Raw genomic sequence first — 22,013 nt, 5'->3', positions numbered from 1 at the left:
GTCAAAATATCACTGATTAATATTATAAATTAAAACAATAACAATAAAAAAATATTATCCAAATTATCCAATCGATATTATTATTCTGAATAATTTTCGTATGAATTGAAAATGAGAAACTTCCATTATTTTAACGTCTGACTGATATTTAATCAATACGTTATTTAAAAAATGACATTTCGGCGTGACCCCTCGATTATTAAATCATCATTAATTAATCATCCCGATTGCCACAGGCAGGTGGCGAAAATTTTCCACAAAACACCGATTCAGGATTGATTTCTTCCCCTTAACTGTAGAAATTCACACAAAATAATTGTAAATATCTGCAAGAAGAATATTAAAACAGATAAGACTTCCTCACAATGATGAATTGACACGTAGACATAGGGACATTCGGATCGGTCCACCTCAATAATCGGAAATAAACGGAATAAATAAATTTTCAAATATATTCAGCTCTCCGAGTGGCCATTTTGGCGGCCCTGGTGGCGAGCGCCCCGAGCGAACAAACAAGTCCCGCGACAGTTTCCCAAAATGTCGGCCTCCGCCTCTTCTGATTTCCCTGATCCTGCCAGTAGCCCTCGGAGAATCCTGAATAGGTGCGCGATCGATTTTTATGAAATTCCTTGAGATTCTCATTGGTGTCGCCACTGGAGCGCGACCTCGGCTGATTCTTGACAATGACCCTCTCCTGTCGCCCCTCAGTGAACCCCCTCGACTGCCCACTGTCATGTGAACCCCTCGATCCCCCTGACTCCCTCCTCAACTGCTGAACATTGCTCAGCCTTCTCTCCATGAGATTAACCAAATTGTGATGCAATCTGCTGTCATTTTCCTGAATAACCGGTAGCTGACTTATTCGCCTTGAATCGATGAGACTGACAGAGTCCACTTGTCAGGCGTATTCAGTGTCTGTCGATGCTGACCTCTCAAGGCCCTCGGCATGACCTGAATGCTGCTGTGAACCCGGTGGACCCGGTTGTCCCGCCTGTTGCTGTTGCGCCTGCGCATAAGCCAGTGATTTCTGATAACTGAACAGCTGACGCTCGAGACTGTAGTTCTCCGCTTGGAGTGCTGCAATCTCTCGGCGCATCTGTTGATTGTGAACCCGACAGACGTCGTCGTATTTGTGATAGGTTGCCTGAAACAGGAGATGACTCTCGTTCCACTCGAGACGAATTCTCAGCTGTCCCTTGTCCGTGAGGAATGGACAGTGATTATCATTGACCTCATTGACACCCAGACTGGTCTCCATGATGATACCCTCGTCGACGGGCTCCTGGGCATAATACCGTGAGAACGGTGCACCAGGTAGAAGAATAGCCTCTGCATCGGGCTCATCTCCACGCATGAGGAAAGCCGACCAGCTGATGTAGCGGAGGTGATTCCTCGGTACATTGTTGATGTCCTTGTAGACGAGGTGAAGGCGAACGGTGTCGGAGTGAAGGTCTGCCCTGATCGCCCAGCCCTGCTTGTCCCGGTCGTAGCACGGCGCTGCAGGGAGCGTTGTCGGTCCCAGGGCCTGAACCGCAACTTCGGAAATCGTTCGCGTCTCGATCATCTCCAGGGATACCCGTAGAATTCCCTTATGCGATATGTCTGACCAACGGACGCGCGGATGCCAGCCGAAGCCCTGACCCTCTGCATCGGACAGATCCTCGATTTGTCCTGATTCCATTCTTCTCTCGCCCTCACCGAGGGTCACGCTGTACCGGACACGACAGCGATGATCAAAACCCGTCAGACGGACCAGGTAAACACTGAGGCGGCCCTCCTGACGGCTCTCACCCTCTTTATTACCGTAAGGATAGATCGCGAGGTGCCAGTCGAAACCACCAAACGTAAAGTAACCCGTCTCCAATTTATTGGGTTTCTGCTGACTCCCCGTGAACACTCCCGTCAGCATCCGCACCTCCGCCGTAAATACTGTTCGCACATTCGCCATTGATAGCTCCAGCTGAAATTCCCCATTTGGGTCTGCGAAGTTACGACTGTAGAGATCGGACACCGGAATGTAGTTACGGTTGCCCTGGGCTGGTGCATCATACGTGAACTTGACCCGTTTCCCGGAGAAGCCCTCGTTCACCGAGAAGTGCTCGCGATTCAGGAGTGTGAATGTAAAATCCACGTAGACACGCAACCCTGGTGCTGCACCACGCCACACCAGGTAGACACCGAGGACCTGTTGGCATTTTTTAAACGTTTTATAGGTTATGATCCTGTCGGAAGTCAGAACCAAATCCTCGACTGAGTTGTAGATGGCGCGCTCGTCTGACTTCATTATTCTCCTACTTTCGATACAATTTTTTAAATTTCTAATACACTCAAAAAATAAATATTTTCATTTAAAAAATAATTTTATTCATCCACTACAACCAAAAATTTTTTTACATTAAAGATAAATTTCTTAGGTTCTTAAAATGAAGAAATGAGTATAAATAAATTAAAAATAATAATAAAGCTAGAATAAAAAAAGACAATTAAAAAAATAAAATAAACACATAAATAAATAAAAGTGAAAAGGGAGAAAGGGATGATTTGGGTTGGAGTAGGGGAGAAATGGTTGGAACAGGAAATAACAGAATACTCGGTTGTTTGATAAGTTGATTAAAATGTTCATACAGACCTTGTCCCCCCGGGAGAAGGCAACTGCCCATCTCTGAAATCCACAAACTAACTCTTTGCTGGTGACGTCTCTTTCCGGGTCGCGTACGACACTCCTGGTAACGACAAATGAGAAGACCCGCGTGCTACCGCGATCCGGTAGCTGCGCGAATCTGTACAAAAGAGCCATCACCGCATCACGATATTTCTACTGCGTTACCCAGTCCCTATTTCGATCCTCCAGCGCTGATTCCCGTGATGATTATACCCTTCCCCCAAGTGCCTGCAAATAAGAGAAATCCTTGAGAATATTCCCTCATTCCCCTGAATAATTCGTATTTCCCGGTAATTGGTGGGTAATTAACGGGTAATTATTTTCCTTTATTATACAAATCCTAATCTCGTGATAATGCAATATTAATTAATAAATTGCTTCAATGAGAAATTCTCGGAATTAATAGGAATTACCAGAATTTAATCAGGGATTGCTCCAAGAATGAATTCTCATGAAATTAATTGGAAACATATAAACACAATTAATCTTAAATCAATCGACGAAAATCAGGTTTCCCTAATGGATAGCAATCGAATAATCGGGTAATGATGATGAATCAACCAATCAAAAGTTCATATTCCAAACAATTCGACTCAACAGCCCTCGATTAACCAATTAAATGTGACATTTGATGAAATGCCACTTCATCCCTCTCAATCAAATCTCCATTAGCTACAGCTTCCAATTATCTCTGGAACTGGACACACGGGAGCTGTAATTTAAAAAAAAAATACAAATTTCAAGGTGAAATGTGAATTAATCAATTCTGAAGGAAGAGGTTGACCCAGGTGAGTCTACTCCTTTGCTCATCCAGGCGTTATTGATTTTTCATACTGACGACGAGGAAGGGAGGAACAAAGTACATTTTGCCTTTTCTGGTAAATTTAGTTTGCAATCATGCTGGATCGTCTTGACGATGAGGCGTTGAGAATAGCAGCGATACTCCATCGTCAATGGGGTTCGAGATTCATAAAGATAGGGAATTATGGAGCTGCGATTGATGCATTCAGAAGAGCCCTAGATGAGGGTGGAGAGCATCTTGTTACATTCATTGGACTCTGCATCGCACTATTGAGGAGTGGAAATTATATTGAGGCTGATGAGATTTCTCAAAAATGCTGCGACCTTGGTGAGCTTAAATAATCATTATTAATTGGTATTACAATAATTATTACTAACTACTGATAATTATTGATTATTATGGATTATCCAATTCTTGAGAAAATTTTTATTTTACAATATATTTGTGTAAAATACTTGGGGATAAATAAATAATAATTTTTTTTAACAATAAAATTCTGGAGATGCTCTAGTTTTTCGGAGGGAATACTCGAGTCATGAGACGGTGGGAATAATTCAGAGCTGCAGTTGAAATAGAAAACAGTAATGCCTCCATCATTTGTAGAATAAACTAATGATCCAATTATGATGCTCTCCCTCATCACGAGAAATACCTCTCCTCATAATCTTCAACAACTTGCTGCAAGGCATCCGTCACTTCAACATGAAAATTTATGATTCCCCGTATTTTATGGGATATAAAATTCAATATTACCATTTTTATAGTTGCAGGTGATGAATAAATGAATATCTAGTGCAGGCTTTCTGGTGTAGCTGAAATTCTCCATCTCTGCATTGGTTTCACTGCGAAAATGTCCTTTCAAGTTTCAACTTGAATTTTCGTTTCGTAATTAACAATAATTATCCCTTTGAAGGGATCTGACAAATTTTTTTATTCACCCGCAGAAATAATTCCATAAACTGCGGGGAATGTCTGACTTCAACCGAAAATGGAGAATCTTCTTACAGCCCTCTTGACCTGAATAACATCCCCTTGAACATTAAAATCTCTTTGTGACCTGCGTCATTTTACTATAATAGATCCTGGTAATTACGCGGCAAAATGGCTGAGAGTGGAGACGCTGTACAAAATTGGTGAGTTTGGAAATAGTCTGGTGCACGCCTATCGTGGATGCCTCCGTCGTCGTCATCCCTTCGAGGATGGAGTATTTCGGGGTAGAGAAGCCCTCGAGAACTGCATCGGACGAAATACTGGTGATGGTGTGATGCAGGAGCTGATACCCTGGATGAGAAAGTTGGAGGAGCGGAGGAATTCTCTGATTGTCAAGTTGTCAGGAGTAGAAGAGGATGTGATCGGTAATTCTTAGATAAATTGGTTAATAAATAAATAAATAAATAAATGCCTCGACAATTATAATCCTAAACTGTCCATTCGCCACCATTATGATCGCTTCCGGGGTTATTCTTCTCTTCTGCTCACGGAAATAGGGGATTCCCAAAATTTTTCATTGAGTCATGGTTTACATAGATTTCAGATTCGACTCAATTTTTATGGACTTACCATGCAGATAAATGGGAATATTCATATACCACTTTGAAGGTCTCAATGGCCGCTTTACAATGGCGTTTGAATTTCTCGATTCTATCGATCCGATCGAGAGTTATCGGTGATAGTATATCGATTTTGACGTGTGCCACATTTTGAAAAATAGTAATTCTGTTTAAATAAAGTCCCTACCAACATGAATTTTTAAAATCCATATTAAATTGATTATATTAAACATGGGAGTGTCTTACTGGTAAATAATAATGATAATGCTCTCCTGAAGGATTCACAGAGGAATACACAAAATTCCGGGTGAACGATTCCGAATATCAGCGGGAATACCGGATGAAAAAATTTCGGCGAATGCTTACAAAAAAATACCGGGGATATCTCGCAGATGATACCCTCTTTCTCGAGGGACTCCTTCAGAATTCCGACTCGGATTCAAGTAAAATGCGGAGTAACCAACAGTTGTTGGCCCTCATCCAGGAGTACTTGACGCGATCGAATCAGACGACTCAAGTTGCCCGTATCCATAAGCCCCTGTACGTGTTTCGTTTCAAGAGATGTGAAATAACAACACCTGGATTCAAGAGAGCTCAACTCAATGAGAGACTATTACGAAGACATAATATCGTGATTGAGGTTCATTCAATCCTCATGAGACTTCATCAAGCGAGAATCGCCAAAAATTATCAGCTATTCTTCAGGTGAAACTATATTTTTTATTTTATTTAGTTTACCATTAAATATTTATATATTTCGATTTAAAATTGGATTTAGTAGATTTTTTTTATTATTTATTATGGTTAATTAAATGAAAATGGAATTAACGTGTTTAAATAATTTGTCAGTATTTATTATTCAAATTTTAATATTTGAAAATATTTTTTAATTATTCATTCCAATTTTCTTATTTTTTCCATTAAAATCACGGGATTTTAATGCAATTTTTATGATAATTTAGCGTTTAGTAGAAAATTCTAGTCCCCATTTTCCCCTCATGTCCTACAAAATGGCCCCATTAAATTTAATTTTATCTCATGTAGTTTTAATTTCCGTTGCCAACCCCCCGCAGTAATTCCACGCATGAAAAAATCCGATAGCTTGTTCCAGAGAATTTTATCCACTAATTCATTACCAAACTGACAAAACGAGTCGCTTTAACATTGCGGTGCATTCCAAAATTCCCTGTACCACCTCACAACGACAAAAAAACACCGGAAATTCCCCACCAGTTGAAAGATATTCATAAAAAATCGAGAGTCCAGACACTCCACTGTTTCCCCGACTCGACAAACTTCCGCATTCTTCTCACTTTTTTTCCCCCGAAACATCACCGGCATAATTTCGCCAAGTTTATCCCCCAGAATTTTTAATAAGAACGGAAAAAAATGGAGATGAGAAAAAAAGGCGGGAATATTAAAAAAACTCTCACAAATTAGGCTGATCCCTCATCCCAGGGCGCGTCCGTGTGAATTCATAAATTCCCGAGTCTCTCACGTTCTCTCCTTTTCCAGTTACGTCGACAGAGCAAAGCACAAATTGGACTCATACCGCACCTCGATGTTCCCTCACAAGTCAGACTGCCTAAGAGAACTATACAAAATGGTTGCCAACGCTTATATAGACCCGCGGGACGTGACTGGCATAAAAGACGCCACCGCAAGAGAGCGTTACCTAAAGCATCACCTTGGAATACGAGAGGCTATGCTCCCGAGAGATGAGGACCTGGCTTGGATACCATACGGCCACAGTAGAAAATCAAAGCTGGAGACATTTCGTCGTCGTTTAGCCCTAACCTCGGAGCCCCTGGAGCTCACCTGGCTCTTCCACGAGCTGTCCAAACTCCACGTCGAGACAAAATCCCTAGACTTGGCAAGATTTTACGCTAAAAAATGTCGAGAGTGGAGCAACAACGCTGGCAACGATTCCTGGACCCTGAATGCTAATCATCTACTCATTCGCATCGAGATCCACCATCACAACCGGAATGAAGCCAAGGAGGCCGCCATCTTGTGTTACTTGGGGGCTAAGAAAATGGGGCTGGACTATCTTGCCGATTTCTACGTTAAAATCGCTCGTATCGTTGATAATATCGATCTAGAGAGAATATTGGGGGTCGATGCTATCGCCGTGAGGGAAAATATCGTGTCGAAAATCATGCCCACGGAGAAACTCAAGTGTGAAATGGACTTTTTGATCCAGCGAATGGACGTTGTCCCAGCCAGACGACGGCTGTCCATTGTTCCCGGTTGTAAAACAATCGATAAGAACTTCAAGCTTCCCTGCAAAAGAAATACAATTCGTGTCAAACCACCCATGAATCCGATTAAGGAATCTCAACGCATTCTACTGCGTCAGTACGCCCCATCACGAAAGATAGCCGGTTGGATGGATTTCGAGGATTATCGATAATCGAAATTGAATTCGTGACCAGTCATCCGGTATTGTTTGGCAAGAGTGTCTTGTTCGTATCTTGCATTGAGAATAATCACCGGTACATGAATTTGAAATTAAATCGGTGACTGCGTGCCACCATTTTGTCAACAGCAAATATCACGATTCACTTGAGAGAGACGGACATGAAATTTAATGATGCCACATCTGTTTTTATGGGATTATTTTGGTGAATTAAACAATTTCGAATTTATGCACTTGTTATTTACATTTTGTTGTGGATTTGCAATTCATTTGGCATATCTGTTCCACCGGTTTTAATGGGTTTATCAAGGCTGTCCAATCGATTTCCAACAAATTAAATGTCAGTGTGAAGTTGACCGAGTCACAGTAAACATTGGGTACATCGGTGATACCAAAAATCGGTAACTGTCAATATCCAATAAACGAGAAATAAACATACAGCCATTGGTGGGGACAGAATGAGGTTACAACCGACGAGAAAAGCCCGTGGAAATCTCGTTACCCCCCACCCTCTCCCACCGATGTCTGGTTCTGCTTATTTCCATTGCATCAATCAATATGTTACCGATATTCAGCTATTTATTTTTTTTCACATCCAGCATCGAGGGGTTCAGGTGGAATTGACAGCTGATGAATGATAACCCGTGAAATTGAAACATCACACGTGGAGAAAAAAAATCGTCAGCTGTTATGTCGTACATTAACACAGACCGGATGAAGCGCCAAGGGCTGATGACAACGTCATACCCGGATGTCACTGAAAAGCTTGAAGAAGCAACTCAATCATCGGATAAAATGGTGCGATCATCAGTGAGAGGAGCAAGAAAGTTATCCACATCAAAACGCCAATTGGCCTGTACCCTACATAGACAAGCCGATCAACATCACCGAAAGTTATTACCGTAACTGTGACAGTAATATCTCAGAGTTTCTTCTCCCCCTCATCCCAAACCTAACGTGCAACTTCGTAATAGCAAGTTCATGATGAGAAAATACAACGACATGATTAATAATCCCCACAACATTTATTCCCACCCTATTTGTACAATTGATCGTTTCTCCCTTCAAGGGGATTCCCGGGTCTATGTATTTGTTACAGTGCGTAAAAAAGCTTGAGGGTAGAAAGAACACGGGATGAAACAAAAGAGTCTAAATGCAGAGGAGAAACTCCACGATAATCCCAGAGAACGCTCAAATGATTTAAAATTCTTTTTATCTCTCCAGCGGGGATTATGAAACATCCCTGATACTCTACCACCATTCGGCACAACTCCAGCCCCAGAATGAGGCTCACAGTGCTGCCATTAAAAAAAAATCAACTCGTATTCTGTCAACCGCACGCTCGTCCATTCGAAAATCCCAAACTCCCTCAACACTTGGACAAGGCAAAATGCCGAGCTCACAAGTACCTCAGGTCCTTAAACGAGACATGGAGAATCTGCTGAAGAAAAGAAAAGACCCACCCACCGACAGTCTCAGGTACATTTTACGAGACACCCTGACACCCCGACATATCGATTCAAAGCAATTCCATTGTTTCAATAGGTGGTGCGACACGAAAAAGGATTTCAAGGGGATGAGACCTCTCAGTGAAATGGAATTGATGCGATCGCAGATGATGCTGAGCAAGCTCAATGAAATATCGAGCAGGAGTCTCCATTCGCTGAAAGAATCGTTCAATAAAAAGAACTTCGAGGAGACAATAAAAATTGGTGATGATCTGTTACGAGTGACACCGGCTGATCAATATTATTATCAAGCGGCAGTCCACAGGTATTTGGCACTAGCCCATCTGTCCCTGAGACGTCACGATCGTGCAATTGATCACTCTGTTCGGATGATACTCACCGGTAAAAAATCGAATGACATGAACCTCCGATTGCGATCATTTGCTGTTCTCGGAAAAGTTCATCTGGTGTTTGGCCACTTGAATGCAGCAGTCAGAGGATGGGAGAACCTGTTGGATTCCCTGATGGAGGCTGTGCCAAGAGCTTGGTTACTCCACGAGATCGGCAGAGGGTATTACGAAATGAGGAATTATTCCAGAGCTCTGGATATCTCCAGGAGTTGCTGCAACGAAGCAGCTGCAGGTGGAACCAACAGATGGATGTACCATGGAAAGCTGTTGGGAGGTCAGGCATTAATCTGTCTAGGGCTGTTCGATGAAGGACTCGAAACACTTCAACGCGCCTCCAACTGCGCTGAGATTGATAATGACGTTGATATGGTTGGGTACATTCAGAATTTAATGGATAGAGTATCTCAAGCGATGGTGGGTCGAATCGAGAGGGCCGAGAAGGACTGCCTCACCGAGATTTATTCGGCTGACCTCAATGCCACTGGTCATGAAGAACCAATCGGTACAATTAATGATGAATTTCATTCTCAACAATTCACATCGAGAACGCAAATCATTCAGAAGTCACAGCTTGACGAGAATAACGAGAACCCGATCAATACTCATGGTGCATCTGTGGATGGGAAAATCGATGAGAGTCGTAACACGAGCTGCTGCATTGTTGATAAATTCAGGAAATATCTGGAGGATACGAGGACAATCAAGCAGTTGGGAATTAGCGACTTAGCAAGTTCTGAGGAACTCCAGACAGAAGTGGGTGGAGAATCATTCAGTCAGGCCAGTTCACGAGGAAGTGCAGATGATGGGAGTGGTGGCTCTGAGGACAGCTCGAGAACTTATGGAGTCGAGACTGATATGTTGTATCAATGTTTCGTTGGAAACTGCGATAATTCGGATGAGGATTGAATGATTCTTATAATTTGATTGTGAGGGCCGTTTTAAATTCTTGAGTTGGATTTGACTGGAATTGATGATTAAATGTTTCAGTGGCATTTGTAATGTCCAAATTTGACCACTAGATCCGTCGCGTGACGTATTGCGGTGAACCACATAATTTTGGGTGCACGCAAGCTGTTGTTGGCGTGACTGAAAGATGCCTGGAGCAACCTGTTGATGCTGACACGAATTTGTTAGCACCCGTAGGCCTAGTGCCAAGAAGAATCTTTAGCTTTGCCCTCTGCTTCCCCGAGATCAATATTTCTATTTTTATTTGGTAAAGTACAGATGGGAGTGGCAGTACAAAATGATTGATTGAAATTACCGATCAATATACCACCGAAATGCTCTTGCCGTTTGATTAAATACTTTTTCTTTCCATTCATGTTCTCACGATAATTGAGACCAAATGGATCGCGTGATTATTTTCTTCGGACTCGGTCACGAGAGGAGATTATTATTACCACACGAAAACCTGTCAAGATTTTCTCACTCCATTTTACATTTCACCGCTCTCCACCAGTTATTTTTCAAAATTAAATTATTGTTGAATTAATTCCACAATTTTTGAGAGGTACAACTCCATTTTTATTTACAATCACAAAAGAATATCCGAATCAACGAATAAAGGGGAGAAAATTATTACTATCCGTCACGTAACAATCGTGTCACTCCCATCGTGAGATTAATTTTTGGAAATAATTATTTGTCTAACGAGAAAAGTTTTCGATTCCAAGAGAAAGGAATTTCCTTAGATAGATCATCGGATACTCTCAATTGAATTTACAGTCCAAGGAACGTTGAGAGGCTGTGAATAAGAGTCCGAATATTCAATGAGAATCAGTCTGGAATGAATATTCGAGGAGGATCATACTTTGTTCAATTTTCCGGCTCCTCTCCTCCCTGCGAGAGTGTATCATCTACCCTATGAATTTTCATCACCCGCCTGATGACCATTTGAATATTTCCCCCTCCCTCCCACCTCTCATCCAATCACAAGAATTTATTGTCACCCCTGAAGAATTGTCTTCATCCCTCAAACAACAAATTCCTTAATTGTCTTGCAGTAAATAAATAACGGATAACGCACACGAGGAGAAAAATTCTCTCGCATAAAACCGTGAGTAGAAAATCATTACCGCACTTGTTGGGTAATGTGCGGATTCCCCGTGTGTAGAAATTCTGGAGGAGTCACAAATGGCACATACTGGAGATATCGGAGGGAACGAGGGATGAAACGAGTTGGCATGTGTGGTACAGAGATATTGAGATACTATCCACATGATTCATGAATGTTCTCAAGGCTATGGGGGTTGAATATTCCGGGTGCGAACGGAATCCAGAAGCAGGGATCGGGACTTTAGAAGGAATACCCTGGATGACTGAATTTTCCCTAGGGCAATGAGGTCTCCTGAAGTCGCAAATAATATTCGCTTTGGGAATATTTGAATTCCGTGTGGTCATGCATCAAAATACTTTTAATATTCTGATATCTGGAATGTTTTAATTAATTGAGGTTCATTAATTGGAGAATTTGCGTTGGTGAGACCGAAAATTGATTCGAGTGTGAAATAGAATGTAAAACAGAAGTAAATATTCACTCAATCGTGGGAAATTTAGCCTCTGGTATTCGTTGAGCTTCAGCTGGATAGAAAATTCGTTAAGCGTAAATTTGAAATTTCCAGGGCTTTGAGAATTATTCACCCTAGATTAATTGTCTATCCGCGGATAGGTTTGCAGTCAAAGGTGATAGTGATAACCTATCAGGGATCAGTTTAGGAAAATCTACGTGAGACGGGGGTTTTTATTTTATTTAGCATTGGGGTATTTTAGGTATTTCAAGGGAGAGTGCTGGAGCTTCTTGGAATATTTGATGAAACATTGTTCCACGACGTCAGGGTGGGAAGATCGATGCAGGTTTGCGGAAGGTACGCAACTCTGACAGTTCATTGATACTTTGGAAAGAGTGAGGACAAAGTGTCGATATGCGAATGTTCTTGGTTTTACGTCGAGAGGGGAGATAAGAATGTCGACTCCATTGAGATTGATACGTTCCTCGACAGGTACTGAACTCGGAAAATGAAAGACTCCTTCGAGATAAGGAATTGTTTGGCTTCGAGAGGCTCCACCGATCAATCACGATAAATCGTCATTTTTTCCTCGAAGATTTTCATAAAGATACAGAATCCACTCGGAGAGATTTTTCTCTTCAGTTATTTAATTAAAATTAATCGTTAACCGAATACTGATGATCAATTATTTTTCTATCGTCAGTGAAAAATCGTTTTCCAATCGCACAAGGAGTGCGAGTAAAAAATGACACCTACAAACCAAATTCAGTGCTCTTTACCTATCAACCTTGTACCATCCATTTTCTTTTATTCGCAGTCTGACATTTTTCCTCGTTTTGTCAAGGCAGCACTCCTTGACATCCCACACATCCCCATCATCTAGGATGAAAGATAAAAAATGAGAGAAAAAATTTCCATCCTGGGCGAAAGTTTTCCCGGTAAATTTCCTTATAGTTTTTCCAGAAAATTTAAATTATCTTTTTTTTTGCAGATAAGGGCGCAGCATTGAGAACTCTGGAGTTTTCCCGGAAAATTTAAAACTTCAAAATTTCAAAATCCGAATGGAAAATGCGATGGCCGAAAACGTGTGGGTGAAATGAGACAAAATTGAGGTACTATCGCTGTCAAAATGTATCAGACAGGATTGTACGTTATGGTTTACCCGGTGGAAATTGGGTTACCGAGAAAGGTGATATGTGAGAATTTCCCCGGAGTTTCCAGTGGCATCGATCGGTGCGCATGATTACCCAAATTATTTTCCATAACCGAGGTACTTTGTGGGAGTTGCAAAGAGTAGAGTTTGATAAATTCCAGTTGTTTGCGATGGAATGGATGCACCCTGCAACCTAGAAAATCGCATTTCTCCTAATTAATTCCTCTGCCGAGGGCTTTTAAATATTTCATATAAAAAAAGTGGCACCAGACAACAATTTCCGTTTGATATTAATTTCATTCTCCCATGAAAGATGATTGAAATTAAAATATAAATTACACTACAAGTAATTAATTAATTAATTTATTATGGATTCGACAGGACCACTCATGGTCGGTGCTTGAGAATGGAATCGGTATCGATTTCGTCGATTAAATTGTCAGATCATTCGAGACACTCGTCAGTCCTACCTCCTGCCTTCATGAATGTGTTTAAGACTGAGAGATCGTTCTCTCCAGTTAATACCCTGGAATCCTCTTCGAAACAGGAGAGAAATGTATCAATTGTCTGCTGAGATTATCCGACAAGAGATTCCTCTATTTTTTCTCGACACTCGTACCACCACTTTCCTCGTTTATCAGGGATTCGACTGAGCATCAGCTGGAGATTGAAGAAAAATTGAAAGCCATGACTTTTGACGCTGGAGAAGAAAAATGCACGGGTAAATTCACAGGCCTTGGGGAAAGTTGAAAAAAAAAAGCTTTCACCGTGGGTCATGGCCTTATCGATTTAAAAAACTCTGGGTGACATCACGTGTCGCCGAATGCAGTGAATATAATAGTGACGTGGTGAAATGTTGTTGAAAGTGTGTTATCCGGTGTTGGGGGGTAAAGGGCTCCAACAAAAGTTTGCTAGCAAGAAATTGCTAACTAAAGTATTGCAGAAGTGTTTTCGCTTGCGTTGAAAATTTTCATGAAATTTTTCGTGCATTGATGTTTAGTCAGACAACCGATTTTTTGTTTATCAACTTTTTCCACTGCCAACTATTTCATATTCCCGTATTTCCGGAGTTTGTGTTGGACGAGAGATTGGACTGCACGAGGGATCAAGAGAATTCCATGAACAAGTTTTATGAGCGAGGGAAATTGTTGACAAGTAGTTTATTTCGCGCGGAATTTCCGGCAATCGGCAGGTTTTTTTTTTATGCAAATTCCTGGAGAATTACAGCTTTAGCGAATCTCAATCACTCATGCAATGAAACCAAAGAGTTACCCGACGGTTTCCGCCATTTTGAGTCGTAGCATGGCAGCGACAAGATGGCGGAAAAATCGGGTAACCTTCGGGTAAAAATCCTACTCGATTAAAATTTCGAGGAAAAATTAATAAAAATTACAATTGAAAAATCCCTTGCGCTTTTGATCTAGGGGAATAATGGACAGACTTATTCGCATTGTTTGTGGCCTTGACCTCAGGCTTATCTCCCGTTATCTGGACTGGCAGATGGTCATTTCGACTGGCTGTCGGAAACCATCCAGCTGTCCTTATTTGTCTTGCACTCTTGAGCTCGTTTATGGGCAAGTGGTGGTCATTTTAACAACTTTGACCCCTCGAGGGTATGACTTTGTTGGAGTTACCTTGGCTTACACCTTCAAAGTGGTCACTATCTGGCCTGTAGTACGGCTAAATAAATACATATGATTACAGAGTAAATGAAGCCAGGGAAATGCAGGTAAAGTTAGCTGTACGTCAGATTGCATCTCAGATAATCGATCCAGTAATTGGCATTCCTGATTATCGAGGTTATGCGCTGGAAATATTCTCAAGCCAATGATGAATCAGGCGACTCAGGTTGTTCATGACCTGAAAATCTCAACGACATCGTCCTCCAGGAGTTGTTGATTCAACGAGAGCAAGTTGATGACCTTCCTCAGGATTTCGGTTAAATAATCATTACAAGTTTACACCCCATGAAGATGTCATGAATGATATTACGGATATGCTATGCAATTTCAGGTATCGGCAGACTGCCAGCTCTCTATCATCACCTCGATTTGATGATCGGTATGGAATATGATATCCCATTCGTCGACACCCACATCGTTCTCCATCGCGACGAGAGTCGAGTCAATTTTTTCTCAACAATCTTAGTCTCGTAAATTCGAGAGAGCAGTAAAAAGTGGAGTGAATGAATACAGTCGATGAAGAAAACTAAAAGTACCCCACGATTTCATGGCAATCGACGTCCCATGTTTCTAGAGAGTAATCACGCTACACGTCGTTCTGACGGGTTTGATTTACCCGTATCGTAAAAGGAACGAAATGACGGAATTAGATGACGGAAACCCCTCAATTATGCGTGCACGACTAGAATAATAAAAGTTCAGTGTGTGGGAAATTCGTAGAAGTGGAAGGTGAATGAGGGGTCAGAAGATAGTTCGGTGAATGTTTTTCACTGGAAGCCGGAAAAACTTTTCCACCGAGTGAAATTTTTCCCCTTCTGAAGAACTTCTCATCATTGAAACTCCTAGGGCTGAAATTTCCGTGAATGTCTTCGAAAATTACACAAATATTCAACTTCAATTCCATCCAGTTACCGGTATAGAGGATAAAATGAAAGCTGATAAGACCGCTGAGAGATAAACCGAAGGTTTACTGGAAAAGCTTCATCTCTCAATGACGTTCTATTTTTTATTTATTATGATCAGGGCTCGTATAGCTCGAGGGTCGTTTTTATAAGGGTTTCCTTATTGGCTAATGTACAACAATAAAACGTGGCAGAACTCCACATGTGTTGCCTGTGCTGCATCAGTAATCGAATTGGCACGGAGGGAATGATGGATTTGTGTTGGGATACATGTACAGGGGTGTGATGAGATTTTTCCATGCAGAAGGAAGTCTGACCTTCTCAGCGTCAGGACTCATTATTTTTCCAATATCTTACTCGAGCGTCTGTCTATTCTTCAGAATATAAAGAGATGTGATTTTTCTGACAGATTTCTCAGGTCACAAAGTTCTTCTTGATTATCGAACCTTGGGGATATTGTGGTTGATGACGGAGATTGGTTGAGGGTGAATGAATAAAAGGGTTTTGATGGATCGTGGGGTGAACCGATGGTTCAGGCAATATGAAGTCAAGGGTCACTTTGAATCGGTAGATGGAACAGGTTTAGATAGGCTCATTAAAAATTTGATGAAGGTTTTCCTTTCTATTGAAGCCCTGAAAATCACGGTTGGTACGTCGGTCGGAAATTGTCTCAAGTTTTGAAACTAACCTCGAGACTGCGGAGACGGACTTCCCTCAAACAATGAGAAGCTCACTTGAGAGCTGGTGATTTCAGTTCTTTCTCTTGAATTAAGTATCATCTAAATACTATTCTCAGGAAGCTGCGCTGGTAGTCTTGCCGCTCGGATGATACCTGGCCGAGGGAATAATATTATCTCAAGAAAACTCGTTCACCGAAAAATGAAGTCAAGGTGCTCAGAGTTCTCGGAAAATAATTTCAACTACTTTAACCCAATTTTAAACAGCAGGAGACAAACAGGGAAATTGAAAATAAATGAAAAATATGTTGAGATTGAGAAGTGGGTGTGAAGAGGATAGCCTAATCGGTAGAACGCTCGATCCACAGTCGAAAGATCGCGGGTTCGAGTCCCGGCCTGAACTACTGGATTTTTTCAGTAAAAAATCCTGATTGTTCGGGTTCAGGAATAATCCTGATTTTCCTCCTGATTCAGGAGTTCCACTCATCAACTCCCTGCAACACCACAAAAACTTGGAATATTGCATAAAGCCTGTAATGACTTCGAGTACTGCACACGTCATTACTATGTATCGACTTCAGTCCAATACTTGAGTTGGGGCTTTGAAGTTGTAACTCACAGTGACAAAGGAGACAGTCGTGACCTTCGACATAAGAGCCTCCAAAACCGCCGCTAATAATTCAACCGTTTAAACGTCAATATCAAACGATATGCCTAAGGTTCAAGGGACGGTTACTCCTAAAACCTTCACCCTGAACTCCTGAGAGAGCAATCATCCACCCTTAATCGTTTAAGCTGTAAAAATCATTAATGATCTATGCCTGAATCCTCCCAGGAAATTACAGATGTACAGATAAATCCGTGTGACACATGTTGAACAAAAAAATTCAGGCCTCGAACAATCAATCACTTGACCCTCATAAAAAAAAGTCAAGAACATCCTGTTGCTCAAGACCCCAGCCTGAGTGACATCTGTATAATCCTCTGGCACAAAGGAAACCTAAAAAATAGAGGGCGCAACAGTTGGGGAAGGAGTAGCCATTCGTCGGTGATATTCAATGCATATTCTCCTTTTTTTTTTTTTTTTCATGTCTCCATTATTTCCACCTCTGGCTGCTCACGGCCCTTATCCAACCCTCTCTCGTCACCTCTTTTTTTTTTCTCATCCCGTCACCAGGAAAAGACCTCCGGTCGAGTGTCGGTTCTCGCCTGCACATCGAGCCACCGATCAATACTCACCTGGGCCTTCGAGCCTGCACATACACCCATAAACTTCAGGCGTTCTATGTATATACATTCCTATATACACAACCTATTGCATTCGCGCTATCACCGGGGTCACCAGCCCCCGAGGGCTCCTGTCAAACCTGTCATCCTCGTTGTGCTAGTCAATGTTTCACTTTTACGTTCGTGAATACTTTTTTTTTTTAATATTCAAAAAACTTTCACGGTGATTCCGCATTTAAAAATTGGTTTGTATTTTTTATCTTTTCGTTTTCTTTTTTTTTTCAGTAAGAATTTTTATTCAGACGAAGGGCTGAGGGCTTTAACTCCAGTGAGAACTGGAGATGCGGAAACTCTCAGCCTTGACCCGAATAAATTTTTCCAACATTGACTCATAAATTACCTTCAATTAGCAAGGACCATGGAGCAATCTTCACCACTCCCCTCAACTTGGCAAATGACTTTTTTAGACAGCAATTTATGTATAGAATACACTCGGGTCCTCGTGATGACCCGACTGGTGACGATGGTCTGGGGTTGTGTCGATAAACTGGAGCAACAGGCAATCCTCCGCAGTCAATTTCCAATGTCTCATTTTTCTCATCAATTCACTGGAAAATAAAAGGACATGGCAAAATTATGAATTGTTCACATCGCATTTGAGGTCAATGTGATTTTTCATTGATGTTATATCTGGAACGAGAGGGGTCAGCCGAATTCAGAGACTATCGGGGGAATAAATTGGTTGATGAATTATATTCTCTCCCCCTGTGCCGAGGGAGAAGATATCATCAAAAAATCCTAGATTCTGGGAATGAGTAATTCCTGTATTTCTCCGCTACAAAAAGAAAATTATCATTCAAATCACAGAAATATTTGAGTCCAACAATTTGTTTTTGGGGGTGATTTTTCGGATACCTCGATGTAAATAACCACTCATATATCAATTGTATGGGGACCCCAGATTTATCCCTATCTCACGTGATATCCCGTGGACTTATCTCAGCAATACGTCTAATGTAAATATTTTAGATTTCTCCAGGCGTGATAGAACGAATTTCTTCGTTCGCAGTAATAATATATCAGGAGTATACATCAGACTTTGTACCGACACATTTTACGCAGAAATATTATTCCGTGGGCGAATAGTTTTCCCAGAGAAAATTTCCTGGAAATTATCTCCAGCGGTTTTCCCTGAACTCTGACCGACAAAAATTATTATTATCGTTGATAATAATTGGGTGATGTGTAATAAATTGGATATTGATAATTTTTTATTAATTTATAGGGGGAGAACAGTCCGGAAATCGATGACTTCCAACTGCTTGGAGAATTAAATTTCAAGGGCGGTAAGTTTTGAATAGAAATAGAATAATCAAGACACGAATATGTTTAAGATGTGTCAATATATTTTTCAGGGTGTTCTTTCGATGTGAAATTTCTCCCCCTTGAAATTCAATGCGTCTTCGAGGTTTTTCGAGGCTCCACTGAGAAAAAAAAAAATAAATCACACGGTATACATCTGGTTCGTTAGATTTGGCGAGTGTAAACCAATCCATATGGATTTCATGAGCTTGCACGTTCCTTATTTCACAACTGGTCTATACGTTCGTCACGACTCGCGTAAGAAAGAATTTTCTCCACGTATGAACTACTGGTAGGTGGAATGATCACGAATTCCACGTGTAATATTGCCTGAAAATAACCGAGGCATTCAATACACCAGATATGATTTGAGGATAAGGATTTTCTGCTCTTGAATTCTATCAGTGTCTGGGGCTATTTGGATTCATGAGTACATCCGTCATGGGTAAGTAATGATGTTGGTAATTACGTGGCAATTCATTCTCGTTGGCATTTAGAATTCATGGACATGGATAACTGGATCCAGTGGTTTACGTGGAGTGTTTATGAGATTATTAAACTCAATCTTTGTCACGTCGTTTATCAAGAGGGTGATGTAAGTGGCTCCCAAAGAAATAAAAATCATTGAAAAAAAAGTACTCGAGTCGGTTTACGTGAGTAAAAATCATTCTGGTGGCGAATGATTTATTTGATGGAGTAAATCCTCTAGTCGTATCAAATAATAATTTTTTTTTGTGTTCAGTTATTTGTCATTTAGTAAGACTGACAAAATTCTCTTTAGAGAATTTATTACACTCCCCCGCTGTTAATTATTCCTTTTTTTTTCACCCCCTGGTTGAGTCTCATTTGCCGGAGACCGAGTGAAATCGGGATGAAGACAAATTTTTAATTAGAAACTCTTCATAATTGAAAAACCGAAAGTTCAGGTGGAAGAGATTTACGAGCTGAACTTCAGATGGGAAAAGTTGGGAAAATTATGGGGATTTTGGTGAGTTCGATTTCTCATCGCGACTTCTTGATTCCAGAGGATTCCGGGGTATCCATCAATACCCGGAGAAGAAATTGCATTCTCACCCTCATTTGGCGTAAAAATTTCGATTATCCGGTGAGAACATTCGAAGCAGTGATTTCTACGAACCGATCAGCCATTTCCAATTAACAATTGCTGTTAATTAAATCGCGGGAATTCCTGGGCGATGAAATTTCTCTTCGGACGCGTGGCACATCGCACGCTTTAACTCTCGTGCGCTTCCGCGCGGCCTCGGGTGCCGTCGGGGCGCACCGCCGGCGCTCGGCGCACGAGTTTTGACGCCCGACGACAATTTGGTGAGCAATTCTAATTTCGGAGGGTAGAAAATTTTTTATTTGGGGAATTGGCGATTTTCTATCGAGTGCTATAACACAATGAACGCAATTTTCAATTGGAGTCACACTATCGACTCCCATTTCCCCACCGTTTTTTCGATTCCAACGGCAGATTAAGTCGATACTACGTACAAATTCCAATTTGTGATAATGACTCCACTTACTGTTAGCACCGGTACTGCTACCATCGAAAATACCCGGGGGAGTTCTCTGAAAAGTTCAGAAATCTGGGGATTCAACCGATATTTAAAATTTTTTTCGACGCCAGTTTTTACCCAATATCTCGGAATCGAAGAAACCCAGCGAATTTTCTGAATAAATATTTTTTCTAGAAAAAGATGAGAGCTACAAAAACCGTCCTCATGAAAAAATCGCTATCTCCCTTGAATTTCGAGATATGGACCAAGAACTGATGTAAAAAAATCCACTCATCCCAGTTTACCACTTGGCAACAAAATTTAAGTTGCGGGTGTTGCAGAACGCGTGATTTATGGGATTCATTAAGCCCCTGGTCTCCGTAATGTTTTTTTTCTCTTCGGAAATGTTTCAATCGCGGTGAGAAAGGATGAGATGAAGGCTAGAGGCAATGAAGTATAAATTTTGTGGCAATTTCTTGGGGACTGAACTGCGTGGGGCTTCACTTCCTGAAATTACCGTAGAAAAAGAGGTGCGAGGAAAATATGAAGGAGTGAGTGCTATTGGAGAGGAAAATGAAGTGGACGGCTATTTGAGAACTCGAGTCAATTTTTTTTTTCTCTCTTTCCTTTCACTATTTTCTTTTCCTCTTAATGAACTTTTTTCATTCCTCTTGTGACGGCCAATGTCTCAATGAACTATCGACCATAATGGACGCCTGCATGGAACGACTCGGCACTGAATTTTATGCGCTCATTCATGGAACACTTTGAGATTTATTCGCGACGGGAATAAAAGGTGAATAGAAACCGAAGACTTGAGCTTTCTAACAGACCAGTGAACAAAGGACAACTTTTCAGAGTTCAAATGTATTCATTTAACGGACTATTATTATTTGTTTCTCTCCTTTCGGTCCGCCGAATGACTGAATAAATAAATTGTCCATAATAAAAAAAAAATTAAAACATTAAAATTATAAACATTTTCAGGGTATCCAATTTTATTCTGAAATTTGCAAGATTCTAAATAAAAATTTCTTGACTAACCAGAAAATATAAAAAAATTAGAAATAAAAATCCTCACAATTTTTTCAAGTTAAACGCGAAATATTTCGTGTGTATTTTTTATTTATATTTATTTATAATATTCAGATTATTCGAAATGGTCTAATGGAATCAGTTGATCGTGATTATCAATCCCTAGGTAATAAATTCCGGTATCTAGAGTTCTCGGAGTGGAAGAGGAATTAGAATGAACGGGCACTTGGATTTATGTCCACGAATGCTTTAATTATTCGAGAAGTAATTCGAGAAATCAAAATGAACGGTAATTGAATCGCCGATATAAATCCCCAAAAAATCCTAGAACAATGATTTCCATTTGATGCTGATTGTCCCCAAATTAATGAACAGAAATATTGAGAACCGGAAGATATCGAGAGAAAATGTTTCCCCTCGGCAATTTTCTGGTCATCCGCCCCTGGCTATCTGCCAATGTTGTAACTCGTACCGAGATTTTTCAACCATTTTATGTATATCTATGTACATTTGCACAAGGTATTGCCTCTGGTACTCAAACCCCTATTTTCCGCCTCGCAAATAACGCGAAAAATGCCAGAAGAGAGTGCAAACTCAATGCATTGTAAATTTATTCACCCGTTGTAACGCACGCAACAACGCGACTTACTCCCGAGTAAATAACAAAATAACTTT

The 22,013-nt window shown here is 40.9% G+C and overlaps 3 protein-coding genes across 3 annotated transcripts in view; 2 read left to right on the top strand and 1 right to left on the bottom strand.

Annotated features, from left to right (window-relative positions):
* Positions 1-874: 874 nt before the first annotated feature.
* The window catches only part of LOC105268184 (uncharacterized), a 31,730-nt gene continuing 10,591 nt past the window's right edge, over positions 875-22,013 (bottom strand). The window contains exons 2-4 of the mRNA XM_011307520.1: positions 17,840-18,047; positions 2,630-2,890; positions 875-2,185 (exon numbers count right to left, since the gene is read on the bottom strand). Of these exons, the coding sequence (XP_011305822.1) occupies positions 899-2,185; positions 2,630-2,797 (1,455 nt within the window). The 5' untranslated portion in view covers positions 2,798-2,890; positions 17,840-18,047 and the 3' untranslated portion in view covers positions 875-898. The remainder of the gene's footprint in view (positions 2,186-2,629; positions 2,891-17,839; positions 18,048-22,013) is intronic.
* LOC105268182 (tetratricopeptide repeat protein 25) lies at positions 3,300-7,616 on the top strand. Its single transcript, XM_011307518.1, has 5 exons — positions 3,300-3,450; positions 3,551-3,791; positions 4,544-4,819; positions 5,293-5,719; positions 6,530-7,616. Exons 2-5 carry the CDS (start codon positions 3,560-3,562, stop codon positions 7,425-7,427), a joined length of 1,833 nt encoding a protein of 610 aa, XP_011305820.1. The 5' UTR covers positions 3,300-3,450; positions 3,551-3,559; the 3' UTR covers positions 7,428-7,616.
* On the top strand, positions 8,054-10,218 carry LOC105268183 (tetratricopeptide repeat protein 25-like). The gene is made up of 3 exons (XM_011307519.1): positions 8,054-8,326; positions 8,658-8,912; positions 8,979-10,218. Exons 1-3 carry the CDS (start codon positions 8,124-8,126, stop codon positions 10,195-10,197), a joined length of 1,677 nt encoding a protein of 558 aa, XP_011305821.1. The 5' UTR covers positions 8,054-8,123; the 3' UTR covers positions 10,198-10,218.

This window comes from Fopius arisanus, unplaced genomic scaffold, assembly GCF_000806365.1.
Source record: "Fopius arisanus strain USDA-PBARC FA_bdor unplaced genomic scaffold, ASM80636v1 scaffold00055, whole genome shotgun sequence".
Lineage (NCBI taxonomy): Eukaryota > Metazoa > Arthropoda > Insecta > Hymenoptera > Braconidae > Fopius > Fopius arisanus.
This window is presented reverse-complemented; position numbering and strand designations above follow the sequence as displayed.

Excerpts from the sequence above, each read along its gene's own strand:
- LOC105268182 (XM_011307518.1), top strand. The coding sequence starts at position 3,560 with ATGCTGGATCGTCTTGACGATGAGGCGTTGAGAATAGCAGCGATACTC. Across the intron at positions 3,792-4,543 it reads TCAAAAATGCTGCGACCTTG|ATCCTGGTAATTACGCGGCA; the intron begins GTGAGCTTAAAT and ends TTACTATAATAG. Across the intron at positions 5,720-6,529 it reads AATTATCAGCTATTCTTCAG|TTACGTCGACAGAGCAAAGC; the intron begins GTGAAACTATAT and ends CTCCTTTTCCAG.
- LOC105268183 (XM_011307519.1), top strand. The coding sequence starts at position 8,124 with ATGTCGTACATTAACACAGACCGGATGAAGCGCCAAGGGCTGATGACA. Across the intron at positions 8,327-8,657 it reads GCCGATCAACATCACCGAAA|CGGGGATTATGAAACATCCC; the intron begins GTTATTACCGTA and ends TTATCTCTCCAG. Across the intron at positions 8,913-8,978 it reads CCACCCACCGACAGTCTCAG|GTGGTGCGACACGAAAAAGG; the intron begins GTACATTTTACG and ends TTGTTTCAATAG.